Raw genomic sequence first — 22,779 nt, forward strand, 5'->3', positions numbered from 1 at the left:
TTCTGAAATGTCAAATATGGCAGAGATTGGGAAAATTAAGCACTCCTCTTGCATTCTGCAAATACTTCCTGTGACCGTGTGTCTCATTTGTAAAGTACAAGAATGAGGCATACTCTGCTTATAGCAGAAATTTATATTTCTGCTTTAAATTACTATGCAGAAGTGGACATAATCTGTCCCTCAGTGAATACAAGATTCTCCTATGGATGTAAAATAGGTAAACACACTGTACTGTGGTTTTTTTAATAGCAGCAATGTACTCATTCACTGGCTGACACAGCAGTACTAATTTGGCCCAAATATAGTGTTTGCAGCCTGTTTGCCACAGCACATACCTGAAATCATGTGGCTCATTTAGCATTTGCAAACGTCCAAAGTGCTTCAGGGCCACAGGAGAGAACCAGCAACCCTGCATCAATCTTCTTAAATACAGAGATTTCCTTGCCAGCAGTGCGACACAAGTATAGTTTCCAAATAGAGTAAAAAAAGCATATAACATGGAAAAATAAAAGGCCCAAAGTACATTACTTAATTAAAACTTTCACGGCTGGCAGGTACCATATTTTCAGTCTGCCACCAATACTTCAGTTTTAAACTCACAGATTTTGCCCAAGGTTCTGCACATCACCCTGACCTTAAGCACCCAAGCTCTAACACAGCTTTACATCTAAATTAGCATACTGGAGTATTTCACACCAGTGATACTTCACTGTGGAGTTATTGTTCCAAGCCTGCAGACACTTAAAATATCTCTAGCTCAGATTTTTCTTAGTACTTCCAGTCACACTAAATCTAAACTCATAACACAATCCTTAAAGACAATATGAAATAGCACCAGCCAAGAGATGCCACTGAGGGTTCAGTAATGTCAGCCCAGGTTTGAGGAGGGAAGGAGTGACTGACAGAGCTCAATCACTGCTCCTTTCCCAGACTGCAAATGAAAGGTGAGGATACCACTGCCTCAGGCAAGAAACATCTCAGCTGTGATGTCCAAGGAGTCATGAGTACCTAGCAAATTGTTGGAGAAAGGAGTGTGTACCTGGTTTCTCTCTCTGTATCCAGTCTCCCACCCCTTAACCTTTCTGCTTAATCCAGGCTCTCCAAATGGGGATTCCTCCAGTTCACCTGGAGCAGCACAGGCTGCCTGCCCATAGCTTGCTCAGGAGGTCTCTCAGGCACCTCCTTCTGCAGCCTGATGAAACCTAATGGTATGTCTCAAAAAATTTTCAGACAGTCACCAGAAAATGTTATAGGGAGTCAATGCTGGGAGTGTTTCCTTTCCTTGGGGTTATTCTCTGTAATCAATCTGTACCAGGTAACCTGCAAGTCAAAGGCTCCAAGCAAAGCATTCCCATGGCCCATTACCATCATCACAGTCTGGATTTGGTTGCCATATGTGCTGCTGGGAGCAGACCCCAAGAATATTTAAAGTGTGTTCTACCTCCCCACAACTGGGGTTGTTCACCTGCCAGCTCCTTATTTGTCTTTCTTATCCATATTTTTCCATCTTCTAAATTTGTGGGACTGTCCATTTTAAGTAAAAGCTGTTATATTTCTTATAGATAGTTAAATTCAATTTATGTAAAAGGGAAAAAATTGTCCTCTATTTATTATTCTGAGCTGCAGTAGACACACTCATTTTAGAGTACATGGTTTTTATTGACACATAAGGCTTATTTCTTTATCCATTGATGAATAAGAAAGATTGGCTTTTTTATTCATTTATGTTTTGTTTGACATACACTAACAGGCCTGAACAAAATGAATTACTATAAAAATAAGAAAAATAATTTCAACACTTCAACTGGGCTCAATAAAACCGGACAACTGCATTTGCTTTGCATCTACTTTTTCACTTATATTATTCATTTACCTTGTCAGGTCCAAATGAACATAGAAGTGTTTGGATACATACAAAAGTTTGCTGCCTACCATAAAAGAATGAACTTTTATTCATAGAAATCTAGAGAGACCTCAGCTTATTTAAAATCCCTTTTCTGACTTGTACTGCCATAATTCAACTTCATTTTAAAGTGGGAAATGGAAATGGAATATATTGTTAATTGTAATCAGATTGACATCAACTTGCTAAGAGTGGTTTCAACAAATTATTGTCCTCTAAAAAAGTGCAGAGTTGGAAAAAGCTTGTGATTGAACATCAGTACAGTGAGGATAGAAAAATCTATTAATACTTTTACACTACCCATGGGAGTTAATCAGAAAGCACGACTTGACTGAAACAGAAGGCCTTTTCACACCAGGATGTGAAATCCTTACAAAATGGAAATTATTTGGTTTTTTTATTTTCCTTAACACTTAATGAAGTGTCTGGCAAAGACTGAAGTGTTCACACATCTTTCTACAGGGTGCACAGGACTCACATCAGTTTCAGTGACCTATTCCCACTTTTAATTCTGATACTCAATGTGCTAACTCTTTATAACTCATGCTATAAACCAGAAGTGTGCACAGATAGCTGAAAACATCACTAACTAACCTTAACTTTTTCTTTTTCTTCTTCAGTTTCCCATTTCCGTAGCCTTATCTTGGTCTAACTGTCCAAGACAAATGGTTGATTGCAGTGGTTCTGTAATATATTGAGAGTGAAAAACAATCAAAAGGGGCCAACTGTCAGAACTTTCTAATATGTGAGGGATTTTTGCTTACTCAGGTCTGAATAATGAGGTGATAGAGCTGATCATCTGCCTGAATTAGTCTTCAGGATTCAGAAGGTAGTATATCATGGCTCTGCCAGGTTATTAGTAAGAAATAACCTAAGAGCATAAAAATCCTGTCATATAATGAGATAATACTATTAAAATTTACAAAGCAGAACCCTCGGATTCCCACTGGCTCTTCAATTTTAACTACATCAGGGCAAAAACTAATCCTAATGTAACAAAATGTGCCTTTAAGACAACGTCCACTAATGAGAAATTGTTGAGTTTTATTGCTAAACTCCTACAGAGCTCTCCCAGATGTCAGCCAGTAATGCAGACACAGGATACTGCTGCCCTATACCCTTCCTCCCTCTTGCTATCCAAGCAGTTTAACTTGTCTGTATTCCCCAGAGTGCAGGAACTGCCATTCCTGTTGCACTGGAACACAGCAAGGAAGAAAAGGAATAGGATTTTAAATTTCCCTTCCATACTCATCAGAGGGTCCATAGGGAACCGAACAAGTCTAAGCCTTATCAGAAAAAGGCCAAGAAATACAACTAGTGAGTATCTGCTTTGGCCCTCCTGCCAAGTTGTCTGGAGCTGTTAAAAGTGGATTCCATGTAAACAAGACAGGAACAAGATCCTGGGCATTAGAGCATGAAAAGTTGTCACTTCTCAGCAAAGAGGTAGTTGCCAGTAGGAAGTTCAGGGATGATGCCAAAATACACTTTGCAAAGGAGAAAAGGAGTGAGAAAAGAAAGATTCTGTTAGAATGAGCTATAACTGGGTATTCCTGTAAGTATTCAAGAAGATTGCTCATCTAAAAGTGTAATGCAGCTGCAAGGATCAAGCCTAAGTCTTGCAGTAGCAATGGAGGAATGCAGTTTCTTTCTGAAAGACCATAGATTGAGAGAAAGTGACTAGCAGCTGCTGAAATAAGTAGCAAAACATACTGTTTATCTATGCTCAGAGGCAAAAAATAGAAAAAAATACATTTCAAAAAAATGTCTGCATTCTAATACCAAGAGCTCAGGTGTTTGAGCAGGCTCTGCTGATGGTCAAGGTTGTCAGCCTTCCTGTAGAATAGCTACTGCTCAGGCAGTACAGAAATTCCAGTCCTTTTCATGATTTTATCCTGAACAAATGCAATGTAAGGACCTGAGGAAGTTAAACCTCTTAATTTTATACTCTCAGTTCTCATTATGCAGAGGAAATCAAAGGGATGTTAGGAATGAGCAATGTACAAACAAGACTAGTGAAGCTGAGGGGAGGTAGCCTCTCAGCTCCCAAAATTCTCTTTCTATAAAGAAAGGAGAATGTGTCAGATCAAAAAGAAAACACAAACTGTTCTGAATAAACTATCTTGATAATTGAGGACTTGCTGTTTTCTCACATGAGCTATCTTTATTCAGTCCTTCTTTCTCCCACAAACACTTCCTCTCTCATCTCACATTCCCAGAGGTCCCTTGCAGACTATAACATTATTAAGTAGTCACCAGCCTCTGCAAATGCCACCCAGCAGATGGGGGCTGGGGAGGACTGCTTATCTCATCACCAAGAGCTGCCCAGCTCCTGGTATTTGCATTAGCTCAGCTGTGGTGCCTGTTTATCAGGCTTGATGCTTTCCCCAATTCAAAAGTCAAGCAAGAGACAATCCTTTAATCTACCCTGCTTTAATGCAGTAACTTCTATATTTGTAGAAGCCAAGAGGATGCAGCTCTGGTCTGGAGCTGGCAGGATCCTAAAGCTGTGACTTTGCAGAGACAAACCCCATTACTCAGCTACTAAGCAGTAGCACATTTCTGCCAAAGGAGATAATGATACCTTTTAGCAGGGACCAGGGGAGAGTTAGAGACTCTAAAATTACGTGAGAGTAAAGCAAGTACAATCTGCTATTTACAGGCTCACTTGACACCTGCAGCCCTAAAATATTTGGCTGAATGGGCCACATGGTAGTCTTCCAACTCCTTGAGGACTGGCCCAGAGTTTCAGCATCCTTCAGGGAGATGTTAGAATGTTACCCTTTGAGCTGGTAATTTGACTTTAATTGCTTTGACCAAGGCTTGCACAAGCAGGAACTAGATTTCTCAGTGTTTTGGCCTCACTACCAGACTGGAAATTCTGCTTTTCTGGCTTCCTGCACATATTGTGTGTTCTTGTTTGAGAAAACCACCTTCCAGACCAGACCTTCTGGTTTCCATGTTCATGCCATAACAAGCTAACACTTGCAAACCTCCGGCCCATTAATGATCAGTTGCACTCAGTGTCCAAGTCCAAAGGAATGTGTTAAAATTTAAATTGTTTGCACAGCCTAGACAGCATTAGTGTACTGCACTAAAAAACACATGCTTGCTCTTTCTGCTGGCTGAACCAAATTGTATTCTGGGCACAAAATACAGGCATGGCACTGCTTCTAGAACTGACCCCTGGGTCCAGAGGGGACTTCTGTGAAAGGAACCCAGAGTTCTTAAACAGCTCATGAGAGAAGTACAGTATAGTTAGGAGAAAGAGAGATATAGAAGTGATTTTGGGGGGTTTTTTGTTTGTTGGTTTGTTTGGGTTTGGGTTTTTTTGGGTTTTTTGGGGTTTTTTGTGCTTCTTTTCTTGATGGCTTCATGACTTTGTATTCCTGGTTATCCAGTGCCAAGTCTCAAGTGGAAAGCATGGAAATATGTACTGATAGCGACCTGAGAAAGAGTAGAAACAAGACTAAGGTCTTCAATTTGAAATAAAACAGTGCTCCCTGCTCAAATCACTGAAAGTGTGGGATACACACCACTACCACTGGGTTTTTTAAAAATAGGAGGTCACAGCTGCTGAGCTCTGTGCTAACTCTGTACTTCCCATCCCTGTGGGGTAAGGGGATTTGAAGCACCATGAATGGGTCAAGCTCCACCAAGCTGCACCTTCTGCCTTGCAGAGAAATCCCAGTAATGCTGGGGAGCCTGGCCACTTGTCCTCAGACAGATCAGTGTCTGCACAACCTCCCAGGGCACTCCAGAATCCCAAATGATGTATGTCTGTGAGACTGGTTAGAGAGAATTATTCTTCTGTACTCATGGCTTGAAAACAGGGCCAGCACTTCAGTATTACTTCTGAGCCTGTGTCACCTTTAGTGCTCGATGACCTCCCTTTGAGAGCTGCACTCCGTGTGACCAGATCTCACCATTACACGTTCTGCATTTCTGTTTCTCTAGTCTTAACAGCATCCTCTAGTTATCTGTTACCCTAGTCAGGCATTGTCTACACTGAAGAGAGCAGTCTCATGCCCCTGACTCACTGAGGTACATCTGGATGAAAACTGAGTCCGGTTTCTGCCACACAGCTTGTTCTGGAAAGAGAAAGTTTGAAGAGGCACATGACAGGAGTTAGCCAGACAGTAATAAGACTCACCTGAACATATACATCTTTTAATTGCTAAATAAGGCACCTTCCACAACAGCTAAGTTGTTTTGGGTTTTTTTTTTAAGGAGATAATTAATTTCATTCATAATAGATTTAATTGTGCTCTGATTGCTCACACCTGGCAATTTTGTTTTGCAGCACTTTTTTCCCCAAAGCACTTTCAAAGCATAGGATGGGCCTTGCATAAGGTAAAGTACATGTTTCAAGCCATGAAATAAATGGAATGGGATCTGCAGAAGTGGCTTTAGCCACAGACAAAGTATGCAGTTGTTGGGGCAGCTCTCTGCTTTGCCACTGCCAGAGACCTGCCCCTGATATTGCCAAAGGAAAGGATGCTCTGACTAGACTAAAAGCTCTTGCTCATCCTTCTTGCAAGCAGCAGTGGTCATGGCCCCCTGTCCTGGCACAAGCAGGAGCACCACACCTGCTTCTCCACAGCCCTGCCATCTCCCTCAACAGCACTCATCCACAGGGTAGTGAAATTCTGCATTTTCTTTGCCTCTAAGTCAGCTCTGTTTCCTGGATTTTTCTGGACTCAAATGTTTTATTGATATTTGTCTGGTTTAAATTGGTATGCAAGATAATGAAATAATTTTGAAATCTTCCCATTAGCTATTCTGAAATATAACACTGAACAGATCTGAGAGTAAGTATTGGGATATTTTTAATACACCTTAAGGCTGCCATCCCTTGGATGCTTTTTTAGTCTTTTTCTTGTTTTCTCAAAAGATCCTTCACTCAATGACCCCAGCAGAATCTTCCTCTCAGTTTTTCTCTTTACACTTGAGGTCCCATCCTGAGGTAAGGATTCATTATACTGCATGTTGTTGTCCCACAATCCTAAGAGATTTCCTCTCCTTAAATAAACTCATACTTTAAATGGAAAAGAAGGAAAAGGGTAGGGGAGCAAGTCAAGCAGTAGATAAGTGAGCTGATTGTCTCTATACTGGGAGCAGTATTGTTTATTTGACATACCCAAGGGTCCAATATGACAGTGCCTGGCTTAGAGAAGTGCCTGTAAAATGAATGTAGTGTACCCTAAGACAACAGAAAATCTGCCCTGTATGATGGAAGGCATGTAAAACTAGAAAGAATCAATTCAAATAGCCCCACAGAGTGCAAGAAGGACTGAGACAACCTGCATGGATACACAGGGGATAAACTTCATGCCAGCTAGTCCAGGCAATTTCACTGAATCATTTTACCAGAGGTACAGTCACTGCTGAATAAATTCTTCAATAAAATCAGAATTTAGCAAAAAATAATCTAAATCTGTGGTGGCAAGCAGAAGAGGAGGCCTCAGCTGGGTTTCTGAAGAGTCAGAAAAACAAGTCCTGAAGTCTAAACTCTCTTGTTTTAATTAATTCCTTCTTCTAACCTACCAAACAGTAGCATAAAAATAGCTCAGATTATACTCCAGGGCAGTTGTTTGCATGCATATTTACCAATTCTCCAGTGAGCAGATTTCTGAAGCAGATCACTCACTGCTTAATTTTCTCAGCAAAAAGAACACAGAAATCTATCCACAGTGAAAGCACCCATGCTCTTCAGGGGTAAAAGATAAGGGTTGTAATAGTCAAATCAGAAGCAAAGTCTGAAGAGATGTAAAATACTCATCATGTCTATTGATTTTAAGCTGCCTGGAAGCATCTCCTGGGAATGTTTCTCTAGATATTATCTCTGTAATCATAGTATTCTCAATTGTAAATTCAACTGCTCTGTAGCAGAACATTCGTATTGTAAACACATAAAAGTGTTGAACTGATAAATGCATTGCTAGCAGAGATCAAATGACAAATTCATTAGCTGCAAAGTTCTGAAAGGTAGGACTGGTTTTTCCAATTACATTTCTTCCATTTCTGACTCCAGTCATTGGCAGTACCACTGTGGTGCCTTGTTCTGTTCTCCCACAAGTACCAATTACTGAAGGGAGTGACATCTTGAAGGGCTAAGATCCATTGTTAAAAAAAATCCATTGACAATAGCCTTTTTGTGAAAAATCAGATTAGGAAAACAGACATTTAGGAACCTGGACCTTTGGAGATAATGATCTGCATTTGCAGGCAACCATATACTCCATCTTCTTTCTAAGTTCTCTATCTGCTACTCTTATTGAAAGGCTGTTTCAGAACCATGTTCTGTCATTAGAAATCTTTAAAATTCCAGTAGAAAATGTAATCATGATCAATTTCTTCTTAAGCCTTCACTTTTCTTTAGAGGAAATCATTTTTGCCCTTCCCTGTTATATTTACAATGTCAGCCATACCCCACTCAGTTTTTCTTTTTTTAGACTGATCTAGACAAACTTTATTTTGAGTTTGTTTTCTAAGATGCCTCAGGTCTCAGAAAAACCTTTCTCTGTGCATCTCTTCCAGACTGATTCTCTCTCTTGAAAAAGGATGACTGAAATGTTGCATAACACTCCCAAAAACATCACTGCCCTTTCCCAAGCATGCCAATGTTCCTTCTCTTGCTGAAACACTTCACACCATAGTTTACTGAAGCTTCTTAGAAAACAGATCTTTAGCCTAGAAGCCATTTTAACACTTCATTCAGTGACTAAATGAAAGTTACTGAGCCACCAGATATAATTTAGGATACCTCTTTATGGTATGGTATGTTTCAGTCTTAAGTGTCAGCCTTACTCTACTTACCATGTAAAATGTGTGTGATTTTAAAGGGATGTCTTGTAATTATTAGACTCTTTGGAGGCACCAGGCATGGATTGCTGGAACTCTGAAAGCACAGACCAGTCTTTGCACAAAAGACCTTCTATTCTCAGTAAGGATAATCCTACTCTATATTCAGTATGTTTTTATTCACATATTCACATCCCCCTACTTAAAATCATCACAGCAGATTTTGGAAAAGGTATGAAATATAAATACAAGCACAGTTGATGTATGCAGTAAATACATCCATATATTTAGAAAAGACCTCTTACATAGTGCATTCCTAGATTACAAAATGAGTCAGTGATTATCTAAAGCTCCCAAACTTAGAGACTCCAAGGAAGACTGTTGAAAAATGGGGGGAAAGGAAAATTACACTGGCAATAGAGGATTTAGAAGGCAGCTTTTAATATATTACTAATTTATGCAGCTGATATCTTAAGAATCTTCATATTCCTAACTAGGAAACCAAAATATAATTTCAAATTCCAGTCCTTTAGATTGATAAAAAGTCGCACATAGGCACAGAAATCTTCTCAACCTGATCCTTACTGACAGCTACTCTATAATATTCTCCACATTGGAACAAAGCTTTAAGTACACTCAGAGAGGGCAGCTGCACTGTTGTAAAGATTGCCTGAAGTAATGCAATAGAAAAAGTGTGAAAAAAATGGATCTGCTGCTGGCACACTGGAACAAAGCATTTCTGATAGAGAAAAGGTAGGGAGGAGATGATTCGTGATTGGCCTAATTACATTAGAAGCAACTCTTATTCAGCTAGCTGAAGAAAAGGACCAATGTAAATGGAGGAAAGAACAGCCCTCAGGTCAGTTTGATATTTGTTTTCCTGCAGAAAAGCATTTCTCATGAAAACTGTTTCCTGCCATTATGCAAAAACTCATCATAAAAATAAATACCTCAGAGAAGCTGTTGTGTATTATCACTGGCAGCAATGAAGAACCACTGCTGATATTGACTCTTCAGGAGAAATATAAAACACACTTGCAGTAGACTTCCAATGGGAAATGCCCACAAACAACAGGTATGTTTTGGCACCTGTACAATGCATTTATGACTATTGCTTCCCACTGGAAATAACAAAAAGCATTTAAGCAGTATACAAGCTATCAGCTGTCATTGAAATGTATTGCAAGAATGATCTCTAACCCTTAAAAGACTGGTTTTTTTTAAAGCAATGGTTTATAAGTTGTAGGTCAGTACTGCTGATGTTTTTCACAGTATGCAGATGATCAGCTTCTCAAGGAGACTCAAAATGAAATATTATTAACAATTTATGATTATTTCCATGCAGACACATAATGGCTAATTCCTATCATATTTTTCTGCAGTTGCAGGAGGGAGTGTTTCTGCACCTGTTTCTTTTTTTCTTCTGCAAATCTAATAATCAGTAAAACTGTACTCAGACAGCTATTAAATTTCAGATCTACTAATATATTTCATGCATTTAAAGACTGACAAAATGTGAAGTCATATAGCCGCAATATAATGCCACAGTGATTCCAAGAAAAGTGGTCACCAAGCAGGCAAAGCTTCACAATCTTGGATTTTGTTGCAATAACCCACTTGATTAAAGCCAATATTGGATATTCATATACAAACTAGAGTACCTCATTAATGCAATAAAGCAAAAGTTTGGAAAAATGTGAGCTGTTTCCATAGATACTTTTAAGAGCTTAATCCTGTTATTAATTAGAAATTTATGGAAAACTGATTAGCTTATGTTATCACACAGAGGGCAAGTCATCTTAGCATTTTGAGAACAGAAAGTTCATTTATTCATTAGTCATAAGTCCCTATATTTTGTTCATACACCTCTATTGAACTGACTGCCTTGGGTCTGAATGAAATATAATTTGTGTTTTGGCAACAGAGATATTTGAAGGCATCAACAAACAAAATTAAACAGTGCAAATAGCTCCAATTCTACCACAACAGCTCTGTCAACCGCCTAATAGAGTAATAATTATTCATTCACGTATTTATAGCCTCAGCATGGCAGTTCAAAGCCTTTATGCACTATTTTCCTCCTAAATTCTCTGAAAATAGTAGATTTAAAGTACATGTATTCATATTCATATATGTTTACTTCACAAAAGGCCACCCACATGGTTTGACAAATATAGGTGGATAAATAGGTAGGTAAGGGAGATGTGATGATGCAGCAGCATTACTGACAACTGAGGCCACCCAAAATTTTCCACTGACAGATTTCTTAATGCTTTTCAAAATTTTGACTGTATCAATGGGAATGTTGTATGCCACATTTCTGTGTTAAAATGCCTCAGCTATTTCAGAAAATATAACTAGGAAAAAAAAGGTGGGTTTACTCATAGCAAAAAAAAGTAGCCAATTAGTTTCTTCATTAAGAAGACCTCATCCAGCCTACTTTGCAGCTGGTACCTAAAATATTTCAAGGAGCTTTCCAGAGCATCAGGAATTTGTGTTATAATTAGCATAGGCTTGCCAAATTGGTGGAAAGGGGAATCTCAATCTCAGTCCCACTCCCAGTCTGATGTCAGTGCCATTAACAGAGCCTGAAGAGGGATCACATGTCAGTAGGAGATCACCTAAAAACCAGCACAAAAGCATTCCTGCAGCCAGTAGTTTGGCTTTACAGTGGGGCCAGCTTACATAGCTCTGTGAGGAATAAAGAAGAATCTATTTCCCATTTTGCGTCCATGCGCACGGTGGGATTCCGCGCACCCACAGCGAGTTTGCCGCCAGCACCAAGCTGTGCAGTGGATTTGGCACACTTGAGGGAAGGGATGCCATCCAGAGGGATGTGGACAGGCCTCGGGGGCAGGGGGTGTCCCCAAAGCTCACAAAGTACAGCAAGGTCAAGAGCAAAGTCCTGCATGCTTGGGTGAGGGCAGCCCCAGCACAAACACAGGCTGGGCAGAGAACGGATTGAGAAGGACTTGGAGGATTTCCAGTCCCCAAAGGGGGCTTACAGGAGAGCTGGAGAGGAACATTTGAGGAGGGCATGTAGTGATAGGACAAGGAAGAACGGCTTCAAACTGGAAAAGTATAATTTTAGATAAAATACTATAAATAAATTCTTTGATGTGAGGGTGGTGAGGCTCAGGCTGTCCTTTCAAAGAAGTTATGGATGCCTCATCTCTGGAACTGCTCAAGGCCAGGTAGGATGGGCCTTTGAGGAACCTTGTCTAGTGGAAGGTGACCCAGACAATGGCAGAGGAGTTGAAACTAGATGATCTTTAAAGTCCCTTCCAACAAAAATCATTCTGTAGTTCTATGATTTTTATAAAATTTTGAAGTTGTGCACTTCAAAATCATCAGTTTCCAAACTAGATCTCACATAGGTTCAATCTCTGTCAGGCGTTCTTAATTCTAGAGTTTCAAGAATAAGACTTCCTCCCTAACCCTTTATTGCAGGGGAATGTTATTTAGTGTCTGAATTCCCAAGAGGGCACATGGAAATTGTCTCTTGCCAGAAGAAGCAGGTGATTGACCAAGAGAAGCCAGTTGTCATAGAAGAAACATCTAATTTGGGGATTGAATTGATGGACAAAGCTGGAGATGAAGAGAAGCCATGGCAGGAGATTTTTAGAAGAGTGAGGCAAAAAAAAAAAAAAAAAAAAAAAAAAAAAAAAAAAAAAAAAAAAAAAGACAAGAAATCGGATGAATGAAAAAAAGTGGGGGGTTTTCCCTCATCAGAAGGTTACTGAGAGGTATGGAAGCCAGCAGGCCTTTTTCAGAGAAACACCCTCTCCTAAAATGTGTCAAATTGAGCTGGCAGAGCAATATCTCTGTATTCTTATACTGTCATAAAATAGGTATTAACTTCCCTGATTACAGGTGTCCTCATCTTCTTCTCTTTTCTGCTTCATGGACATTCCCAGCCTCCTTATATTCTCACACACTTTGCTGGCATCAATGTCTGCACTGCAGAGCTCTTGGTCCAGCCCCTGCAAAATACCCCAACTGGTGGGACACATGCCTCCATAGGACCCTGTCAACCAGGAAGTTATATTGAAAATAATCATAAAAATACATTGGTGCAGTCCCTGCAGTGGGTTTTACACTATTTAATGCTGTGGTCATGGATAGTTCTGGTAACTCCAGGAATAGAACTACCACCTCCTCACAGAAAATGGATTTTTTGACATTTTTATTAGCTTCTCCCCTTGTTCTGTGGAGATGACAGCCAGTTACCTACACTGGAATGACTGGTAGGAAAGTAGGTAGAAGGAAAGCACAGCTGACAGTATCTTGCAAGTCTGTGATGCTAAATCAGCATCAGTGCCATGTGCCTTCTCGATGAGGACAGGTTTGAGAGGTAGAGTCGTGACAGTATGTTTGAAGGTGTCCCTGTGGTTCTCCCAGCTTGCTCTCTCAATGTTTCATCTCAGGTTATTAGTATTTATAAAAGCATGCCCTTAAAATAGCTTCATGGTGTTAATAGAAGCAAAAATAGCAGTTCCTGTGCTTAAGTTGTTCGTAGCGGGGTAAAATAGGGCTAAATTGGGCAAGTACAGAAATCAGAATAGCACAACCCAGTTTAAAGGTGACTTTCAAATCCCCTTCATGTCTTAAAAATCACTGACTTTACGTTAAAATTTAGACGAGGATACAATCCTTTCCGCTTTACAGAAAACCCTTCTCCCTTTTTAGCAAGTATAAGATCTGAGGTGACTTTTGCTTCAAGACTGCTTAAATCTACTCACTAAGTCTTCTACTCAGAAGTGGAGCAACCACAAAATTCTTCAGCTTCTGAAAACATATTTCAGAAAAATCTTTCAGATTTGCATTTGAAATTTGTAAAATAGACATGTGGACATTTGAATAATGAGAAAATAAGTCTTAAAACACCTAACACCTTCCCACCACCCCTCCCTGGTTTACTCTGATCTCTCCTCAAGTGTCACAGGGGGATGGGAATGGGGCCTGTGGTCAGTTCATTGCTCCTGGTCTCTGCTACTCCCTCCTCCTCAGTGGGAGGATTCTTCATGCTCCCTATTCCAGTGTGGAGTCCTCCCTTGGGAGACAGTAGGGGGGCACAACTCTCTCACCATGGCCTGCACCTGGGCTGCCCATGCTCCAGCTCCTGGGACACCTCCTTCTGCACTGACTTGGCATTGTGGAATGGCTTCTCTCATAGATTCTGTCTTCAGCTGACGTTTCAGAGAGAACTGAAAAAAAATTATTCACCACCTATAGAATATGGGGAGGGGAGCATAAGAAGCATTGCATTTATTTTCCTTATCAAATTATTTCTTAAATAGGAACAGCAGTCTGTATGTGTTTATCCCAGGCACCAAAACTGATGAACTGTTCTTCTCTAGACAGTGTTGATCATGTTTCACTGAGAAATCCATGTCTTTTTTATTTTTTAAATTCTCTGTATGTCTGTAGTAGACTGTGATTATTGCCAGATGAGCCACAGAAAATATTTGAAGTAACATACTGAATGTTCTAAGCCAAGACAAGGAAACACAGACTATTACAACAGTGTGTCCAAATTCCAGCTTCACTTGACACTGGAGTCGGTCTCAATCACATCAGTGAAGTACAAATGAGGTTCTGGACAAAAGGTAGAAAAATTAGTTACTTTATCATGCCTTGGCATAATTAAAAGTAGTTTTAAAAATTGATAATCTGAAAAACTTTATCATCAGGTTGTTTGAGACTGATATTTTTCCTGTAGTAAACTACTAATTGTCTTATTTGCAAAACTTAAATATTTCATACAACTGTTGTTTCAGAAAGGAAACAACACAGTAGCTGAACAGGGAGCTTTTCCCATTTTGTTTCCTTTAAGATTTGCAGTTGCTTTAGACAAAAGTTTTTGTCTGTTTTGCTGATTTCTTATTTGCCAATGCTAAAAAAATATCCCATGTAAACTGCAGAGGCTGATAAATTAATTTTTGTGGTTTAATATCAGGCAAATAAATCTTACCATTACTAATTATTTTTTGACCTTGCATAAGAGAATAGGATTAGACTGAATACAGCTGACACTGATTATGTGAGACAGGATGTTATTAAATCCCTTTGGGGAGCTTTTGAAAGATCCACCACATTTAGAGAAGAGAGGTTTTCTCTGTCTTAGCTCATTTATGGAGCAATTACATGTGACTTACTACAAAAACGATGTCAGGAAACACACTGAACAAACAGCTAAAGTGGAATTTACACCACTCCCATCTCTGTCAAAACATCTCACAGCCTCACAGCCTTAAAATATTTTGTCAAGGTTACCTGTAGCAAAGCCATTTGCTATATATCAGCAAAAGGTATGAGATATATTGGATTAAGACTACATGGAGAACTTGTAATGGATATGAAGGCAGCAGAGATTTCTCTTTGCTCAAATGGCTTTGCACCAGGAACCCAAATTTAATTAATTTTGTGGGCTTGAAAATGTTTTCAATTTAAGCCATCTCAGGATTTTTAAGTTTTGTTTTTCATTAGAAGACTCCTATAGAGGATTTCTTAATGAAGTGCAGAGAAATATGCAAAATGTACTGACTTGAAAAACCTCTGCTCATTCTGAAAAAAAACCTGTGGCTGAATTTTCTGTTTTGTTTGATTGGGGTATTTTTTTTTTCAAAATTAAGATTGCTCAGGTGATTTTTAGGAGTAGTTTACAATTTTGCACCTAAAAGTATGCAAATACAAATAGAGAGCTAGGTAAAGACCATTTCTATAACTGTGTTTCTACAACTGACTGCTTTCCTAATATCCATAGCTGAGAATGAAAATGCACAGTAAGGTGCTACAGAACTGTGTGTATTAAATATGTACACACTTATTAATTATGACATTTGCAGTTTGAAAACATTAAAAAAGCTGTTGAAAGGGCATAATCCAAAGTAATACAGACAGAGAACCAACAGTACTGAGGTGTTACACTGCAAAGATTTATTCTCAGCCCCGGCTTGATTTCAAAGTTGATATTGCTATAAATTCATGTGATGACAAAACTTAATACTTGGGCCCTCACAGGTTTTTTTCAGCTTCCTTTTGCGTCTTTACATACTAAATCCAAGTCCAGCATGGAAGTTAAAAGATACAGAAATGGTTTTTCCTTAGGCACAACTCAGTGGTATAACTAAAGTAACCATGCTGGCATTCACTTACAAGTTTTCCTCAGGGTGTCTCAAAGACCATCAGCTTGCTGCCAGTAGTCCTTGACATGAAGCCAAGCTCAGGGCAGACTTAGAGCAGTGGCAAGAGTCTCAGCAGGGTTATCCTTTCGCATAAACACTAAGATTCTCTGCTGCTCTCTGAAATAGCAGTCCTGAAGTATTTAATGTTTGTAAAGATGTGTTCATCTTTACATTAGTTACCCAGAAGGTCCATACTTTGTAGTAATCACTGGTAATTGATGGTGAATACTGGAGGGTAGGATTTTCTGCATGCTTAGTGGTCACTGACCACAGGGAAAGTTTATGCAAAGATTCTGGTTCATAAATACAGATATACTTGTGTCAGGAAATATTGATTTGTATTACGTTTGTCCTTCAAGGAATGTTATGTTGTATTTCTGATATTGCAAATGAATAAAGCAATACTGTATGAAGTGTTCTGCATGGCCAGATAATGTAGTCCTTACTCAGAATTTACTCAGGAAAAACCACCTTTGACCTCAGTGAGGATTTGCTTGACTAAGGACTGCACAGACTGTTTTGAATCTTACCAACATTGCTTGATGCTAATGTTGGGCAACAGTTCTCACTGCTAATTTGCCTGCTTCGTCCTTCTCCTGGGCTCAGGATCTGCTTTTGCTGTGTGTTATTCATAGCTTCTATTGCTAGTTCAGATTGCTTCTCTTTGTGCTTTTCTTTCCCAGCAAACCTTTTGCAGCTATTGTTCTGCTGCTGGTAGATGAGCACAGAACCTGGTATACAGGACTTGAACCTCAGCCCAGATTCAATTAACACTGTTAAACATGCTCTCACTATGGTGCTCAGAAGAAATTTTGATGACCCTCTTTCAATGAAGCATAAATTTGTTTAAGTTGATGTTTTTAGAATGCAAAAATAGAAGGGCTTGATTCACAAATCTTAAGACCAAATGTTTCTGCAGTAAAATAGATGGAGTAGAACCCATTTAGAGACATCAAAAGGTCAAATGTAAATGCTTATTCTGCCCTACAAAATGCAGCCAAGAAAGTTACGAAAAGTGTGTGCTGTAGCATCACTCTGTTTTGTAATTTTAATACTGATAATAATATATAATAATAAGATATCCTGAACAATAATTAGTACCAAATTATGCCATAGCCTTCTGATATGAAGCAAATCTTGCTAGGTTATCACTCGTATGTCTTATGAGCCATACCTAGCCATGGTTTATCCTCTATTCATGCTACAGGGTACGAAATTCCTGGGTGCCAACCTGCCTATGGCAACCTAGAATTCTCCAGGGCAGGCTCGCAAAATCTTCACCTACTCTCTGGGACAGGTAACTAATAAGTGATGTTTTGTGAAGTTATGCTTTCTTTCTAACTTTCTGATGTCCGTAAAAATGTTTCATTTCTTCATGTTAGTCTGTGGTCTCTCGTTGTTCAGTTCCACTGTGTTTTCTGGACTAGGGGAGTAGCAGCAGGTCTGTTTGTTACAGTACTCTAGATGCTTGCCTTAGCCAAGCCTGTAATAATTCTTATTAACATGCATAAGAGCTGAAAGTTGTTTAAGGAGCTGCAAAATCTACAGCTGCCTACTACCAGTTAATGTCTTTTTCTGATGGAGTAGTTTGACAATACAGGTGCATTACATTTCACTGTTGGTACCACAGTTATCTGGGCAGTTCACCCACCTTTCTTAATTGCTGGTATGTATATATATTCTCTTTCCTTTTATCAGGTTTACATTAATCTTGAATCTCCTGAACTAGGGATTTTTCAATGCTATAGGTACAGAACACTGAAAGGATGGGGCAGTTATGACTGATTCTGGTTTACATTTCTGTGCAGTATGTAGTAAAAGTTGAAGTAATGACTCAGTTTGCCATATTTTGCTGAAATTCTCTTCTACTTTTCTCTTGAATCCACTGCCTATTCTTTTTGGTTGACTTTATTTCAAGTGGCAGGTATGTAGAAGAAATGTCATTCACTAATCCTATACCTTTCAATGAGCTATGAAATATTGTAATATATTTCAATGTAAAAAAAATGATTAGGTTAAAAGCTAAAGACAGAGTAAACTTCAGATAGGTTCCTGCAGTCTATTGATTTTCTCTGAATACAAGATAATGGGTGAAAATTTCATCTTAAGACTGCTGATAGTGTAAGAAAGACATAAATGAGATTCTTTTTGATTTTTTTTTTCCACACAGTCTACACTCTGTGGAGTGAAAAAACCCAGCAATCTTGGAAAAGTGGTTTGAATTCCTGCTTTTCATTCCCCTGGGATTCTGCAGGAACACTCTACTCTTACCTGGATTTAGAAGATCTTGGTGCAAAAATAGCTTTGCTCTGCTGCTGGTTCTTGCTAAAATCAAGGGACAAGCAGTGAAGTGAAACATAATCCAGACATATAAAACTCTTTTACAGAATGTTCAACCCTAATTCTAACTTGGTTAAATATTTGGAAGTCCTTTAAAATTGGAAGAAATTCACACATCCACAGTGTGATCACTGAGTTTGATCTTACATTCTGTTTTAAAATGGATGCCCACACGGAATTTCTGAGTCTTGGGATGATACTTAGTCGACTTTCTGTAGGGCTCACTAAAAATACTTCTTTTTCCTACCATCACTATCTACTTGTAGTTGTTATATATGAAAGAAAAAAAGCTTACTCCTGTAGAGGACAATACCACAGTTTATCTCCAATTGTACTACAATTCAAAATGCACAAATCCAAGATTTTAGCTCAGTCTATTCAGCCATTTCATAAAAAAATAAAAATAAACATCCACTTAAAGATAATTTTCACTTTCCTATGTGCATTTGAAAAGCTCACAAGGATCTAAATTTTTAGAGAATTTTTTGTGTTTCCTGAAAGCTGGCTTGTTTCTCTCCTGTTGAGTAACTCAGATCTTGCTGTTTCAACATATCTAGACTGTAAAACAATATCTGGAAACTTACTTTCTAGTTATACTGAAAAATACCACCTTGCTGAAGGAATTAATAACAAAACCAAACATTTGTTTGGTAAAATGAAAAATTATGAGTATGACAAGTGTCAGCATTTACAAAATGAAGATAGTTTCTATTTCATCCAGCCTGATGCACCTTAACCTTTAAAAAACTAATGAGGAAGCAGTAACAGTATCAGGAGGAGAGTTCTAGTAAAAACCTAAGTTTTGATTAGCCCAGGATGCTGAAGTAGCTCGGTTATAATGTACCAAAAAAAAAAAAAAAAAAAAAAAAAAAAAAATGGCCTGTGTTTATGTAATCCACATCTCAAGGCACAAGAGGAATTTTTGGGAAAGTCTGGAGTAGTGAATCTGCTTCCTCACTCTGTACAAGTCCTTGGGGTGCTACATTTGCAGAAAAGGTAGAATCAAAGGGCTCCTGGATCCCCCTGAAGGAGCACATTGTGCATTGCTTTTCACAGGAATAGTGTGAGCAGCTTTTCCATGAACACCTGCTGCCTGACTGGGTCCCTCCAAATCTACAGAGAGATCTTTCATTTGCTGGCTTATTCCAAAAGCTACCCAAGAGCCAGTGTCAAGGTGCAGGCCTGGTAACAAGAGTTTGGAGGAATGCAGTCCTGTTCCAACTTTCCCTGTCCTCCTTTCCCATCCAGCCACAAAAAAAAAAAAAAAAAAAAAAAAAAAAAAAAAAAAAAGGTGATAAACCAGAGTCTTACACTGAAAAGCCAGTGCAGCCAGGGGAGCAGGATAAAGTACTGAACTAATAAATTATGACATTCAGCTGGAAGGAAAGTTGTGTGAAATGGTGGCACAACATGCTGAGCCATGGGGAACTTGCTAGAGGTGAACTCATTTATACTCTTGCAGAGTAGAAGACTTCTCAGTTAACAAGTCCCAAAATAGTGTGCTGCAGTGTATAAAACAAGGTAGGGCTGGAAATAATTAGCCACAGATGACAGATGGCAACTCCTTTCTCTTTTTTTCCTTATTTTCTTTTGCTGTAATATCAAGTTGATCAAAGAGCTGAAGATCATTTATTATGGTAGGAAAGCTAAAAATATCTTGAAATATTCAGGCAAAATAAGTTCATTCAGGTACGAGCCAGTAGCTATTGTGTAGTAATAGTTTCCCTCAGGATCTGAATCACATGCACAGAGCTGAGAATTTGGGAGTGTCCTGGCTTAAGAATATTATTTAATCAATTTAAAAAATCAAATTGTTAATTTATTTAATTTTTTGTTTGTGTTAACAAACCAATGATCTATTGTACTGCCAGAATGCCCTCCAGAAAAGTGCCCAGAGCTCACCTGCAGGTCACTTGGCAATGTCATACAGCTGTGTGTGTGCTAGGGAGCAGAGGCTGCAGTAGAGCTGACTGCACCCATCACCTCTGGAGGTGTCTGAAGGGGCAGTGCTGCATCTCACTCTTGGCAGGACCAGCATTTCCTCCTGGGCTCTGTAGGAGTAACATCTGACAAGCATGGCACTGTTTTAAAGGCAAGAACCTATGGACTCAAGTTAGAGACACAACAGGAGCTTCTGTCTTGCATGACTTCTGCCACAAGAGAGGATCAGAACACAGCTGTAACAGATATAGTTAAAAGGAGAATTCAGTAATTTTTCTCAAATAATGTAATATACACTGCTCATAAAGGAAAAAAGCAGCAGCCTCTCCAGTCCCAGTAGTAATTCTGTCTGACTGGTTCATGAGCCAGAAGAGCATATTTGATTTTTTCAGCTGCTTAGCATAACCTTTCTGATGGAAGTGTTAAGCCAACACACCTAAATGAGTCTCTTGAGCAAGACAAAGATGAATTTCAAATCAGAGGAAAGAGAAAAGGATTGGGAAAGGAAGGAAACAGCTAAGAACAGAGATTATAACCTCTGTCCATTAACCTATGTCTGGAAGTTTTATACCAAATAAAATAGGAACAAAATTCTATCCCTCCTGCTAAAGCACATTTCTCCAGTATTCCCATACCACACTTCTAACCTCAGTCCTTTAATAGAAAGAGTAAGATCAATTTCAGATTGCTTCTGGCCAGTGGGCTTCACCCATTCTCATTACATTCCTATTACACATAAACTGCACAATTCCGGAGGAACCACACTTCTGTTCCAGCACAGCTTGATCCAGATGAATCGAGGAAATAAACAGACAAAAACAAAAGTGAGAAAGGTTTAATAACACAATTAAAATATAACTTTATAAGCTTGTGAGCTGATGTGGCAGGCTGCTCTCAGTAATTTCCAGAGGGAGTGCTTATCCGTGACTACAAACCAAAGCAATCTAGAAGCTGGCCACTTAACGCTGTAAGGAGAGCTGCTGCAACTGAAGGCAGCCTGCTTAATCACCTGGAGAGCTCTTTAGCTTTCTAATCACAAATTGAAGTCTACCTCTAATTTTGCTTCCTCAATTTTTCAATACCTTACTATTTTTTTCCCCTTTCTTATCACCTCTCTGTAGTCTGGATTCCCTGGTGAGATGCAATGCAGACGGGTAGGATTCTGACAGACATTAAAAAGCAGACAACAACTGCTCAACAACTTCAAATAACTTTCTGTCTGAGGCACCCCCCCACCCCACCGTGACCTGTGTTACATCATATTTGTTGCAGTCAGCCTTTGCTGCTGGTTTTCTTACCCTTTCAAACCCTGCAACTTTATGCTGCAATTCAAGATTTTTGCTACCCAGACATTTTATGCAAACTTACCAACCTCTGGGAAGCCAGGAAACAGCACCTCTTACAGGGGTGAACCTTCTTCCAGACTCATGTGAGCAGCAGCCTGGACAGAAAGCAGTGAAGATCCCTTAATCCCCAGGAAGGGCCAGGGTCATTCTGATTCTGCTCTCTTGCACAAATGCTGTCTGAAGTTTGCCACACCAGAAGTTTCCTTCCTTCTCTCCCAGTTTAACCAGCTGATTAATTTCAGATGTGCTCCAAGCACTAGACAACATTTGAACAGTGCAGAAAATATGAAGCAGGGTATGAACATGAACAGAGTCCTTCATTTTGGTAAGAAAACAAACATGTCCTTCCTACCTCTAGAGAATGAAACAGAAAACATGTATTCCTCCTGGAATGCCATGCTGATTTTCTTCTCTTGGAATCATAATTTCCAGCTCTCCATCCCTTCATTTCCTAGCAATACAGAGAAAGAAATTGAACAGGCACAGTCCTTATTCAAACTTTTGTAGAATCACTTACTGAACCTAAAGGTTTGCATTTAAGGCACTGCTACTAAGAGTTTGCCTGCCAGAGCTGAAAACAATTAGATTCCACTTCAAGGAGAGCCTAACAGAGGCACTAGGAGACAACTTGGAAGAAGGCAAAGATCATAGTAACAACTTCTGCTGCTTCCACTCTTTCCCTCTGCTTTAGTCACCTTTGAATTTGGGCACAAGATTCCTGCTGTTTTTGCTGTGCACTCCATTAATTTCTCACATACTCAGGTATTCAACCTCAGAACTGTCTCATAAGCAGAAATGGTCATCTCATTAATAGGAGACAGAAACTTATTTGGAAGATTCCAGTTCCAAATCAAGTTAGCAGAAGTATTGAATCAGGCCTCAGAGAGCTGGCTCTGCCCTCCAGTCTCTGCTCTGCCCTTGCACCAAGCAGTGGCAGTGCACATCCTGGTTTATGTTCTTCCTTCTCCATGAGCTGCTCTGTACCTTTGCTTAGTGCTCTGCACATTAACTCACTCCCTGGACACAGCTCTGGATTCTCACAGTTCATTTTTTTTTTGCCCTTAGTATTTTTCAGTACACTGGGGGAATCAAAATTGTCTGCTGAAGAAACTTCATTTAAAATAATCAAGACACCTTTAGTGTCTCTTTTGGAAAGCTGTAATTTTATTTGTGGTATTTCTATTCAATGCATTCAGAGCCTTAGGTTACAGATAGCACCTTTAAATAAAGGAAAACTTGTATGTCTTTATTGTGAGTACAT

The 22,779-nt window shown here is 39.2% G+C and overlaps 1 protein-coding gene across 3 annotated transcripts in view; it reads left to right on the plus strand.

The window, feature by feature from the left end:
- The window catches only part of BEGAIN (brain enriched guanylate kinase associated), a 158,199-nt gene that overhangs the window by 67,178 nt on the left and 68,242 nt on the right, over positions 1 to 22,779 (plus strand). For 2 of the 3 annotated variants that reach the window (XM_077783962.1, XM_021549692.3), the window contains exon 4: positions 17,099 to 17,188. The exons of the other annotated variant lie outside the window; for it this stretch is intronic. In XM_077783962.1, coding sequence (XP_077640088.1) covers positions 17,099 to 17,188 — 90 coding nt within the window. The remainder of the gene's footprint in view (positions 1 to 17,098; positions 17,189 to 22,779) is intronic. 3 annotated transcript variants of the gene reach the window in all.

Source organism: Lonchura striata, chromosome 6 (assembly GCF_046129695.1).
Source record: "Lonchura striata isolate bLonStr1 chromosome 6, bLonStr1.mat, whole genome shotgun sequence".
Taxonomy (NCBI): Eukaryota; Metazoa; Chordata; class Aves; order Passeriformes; family Estrildidae; genus Lonchura; species Lonchura striata.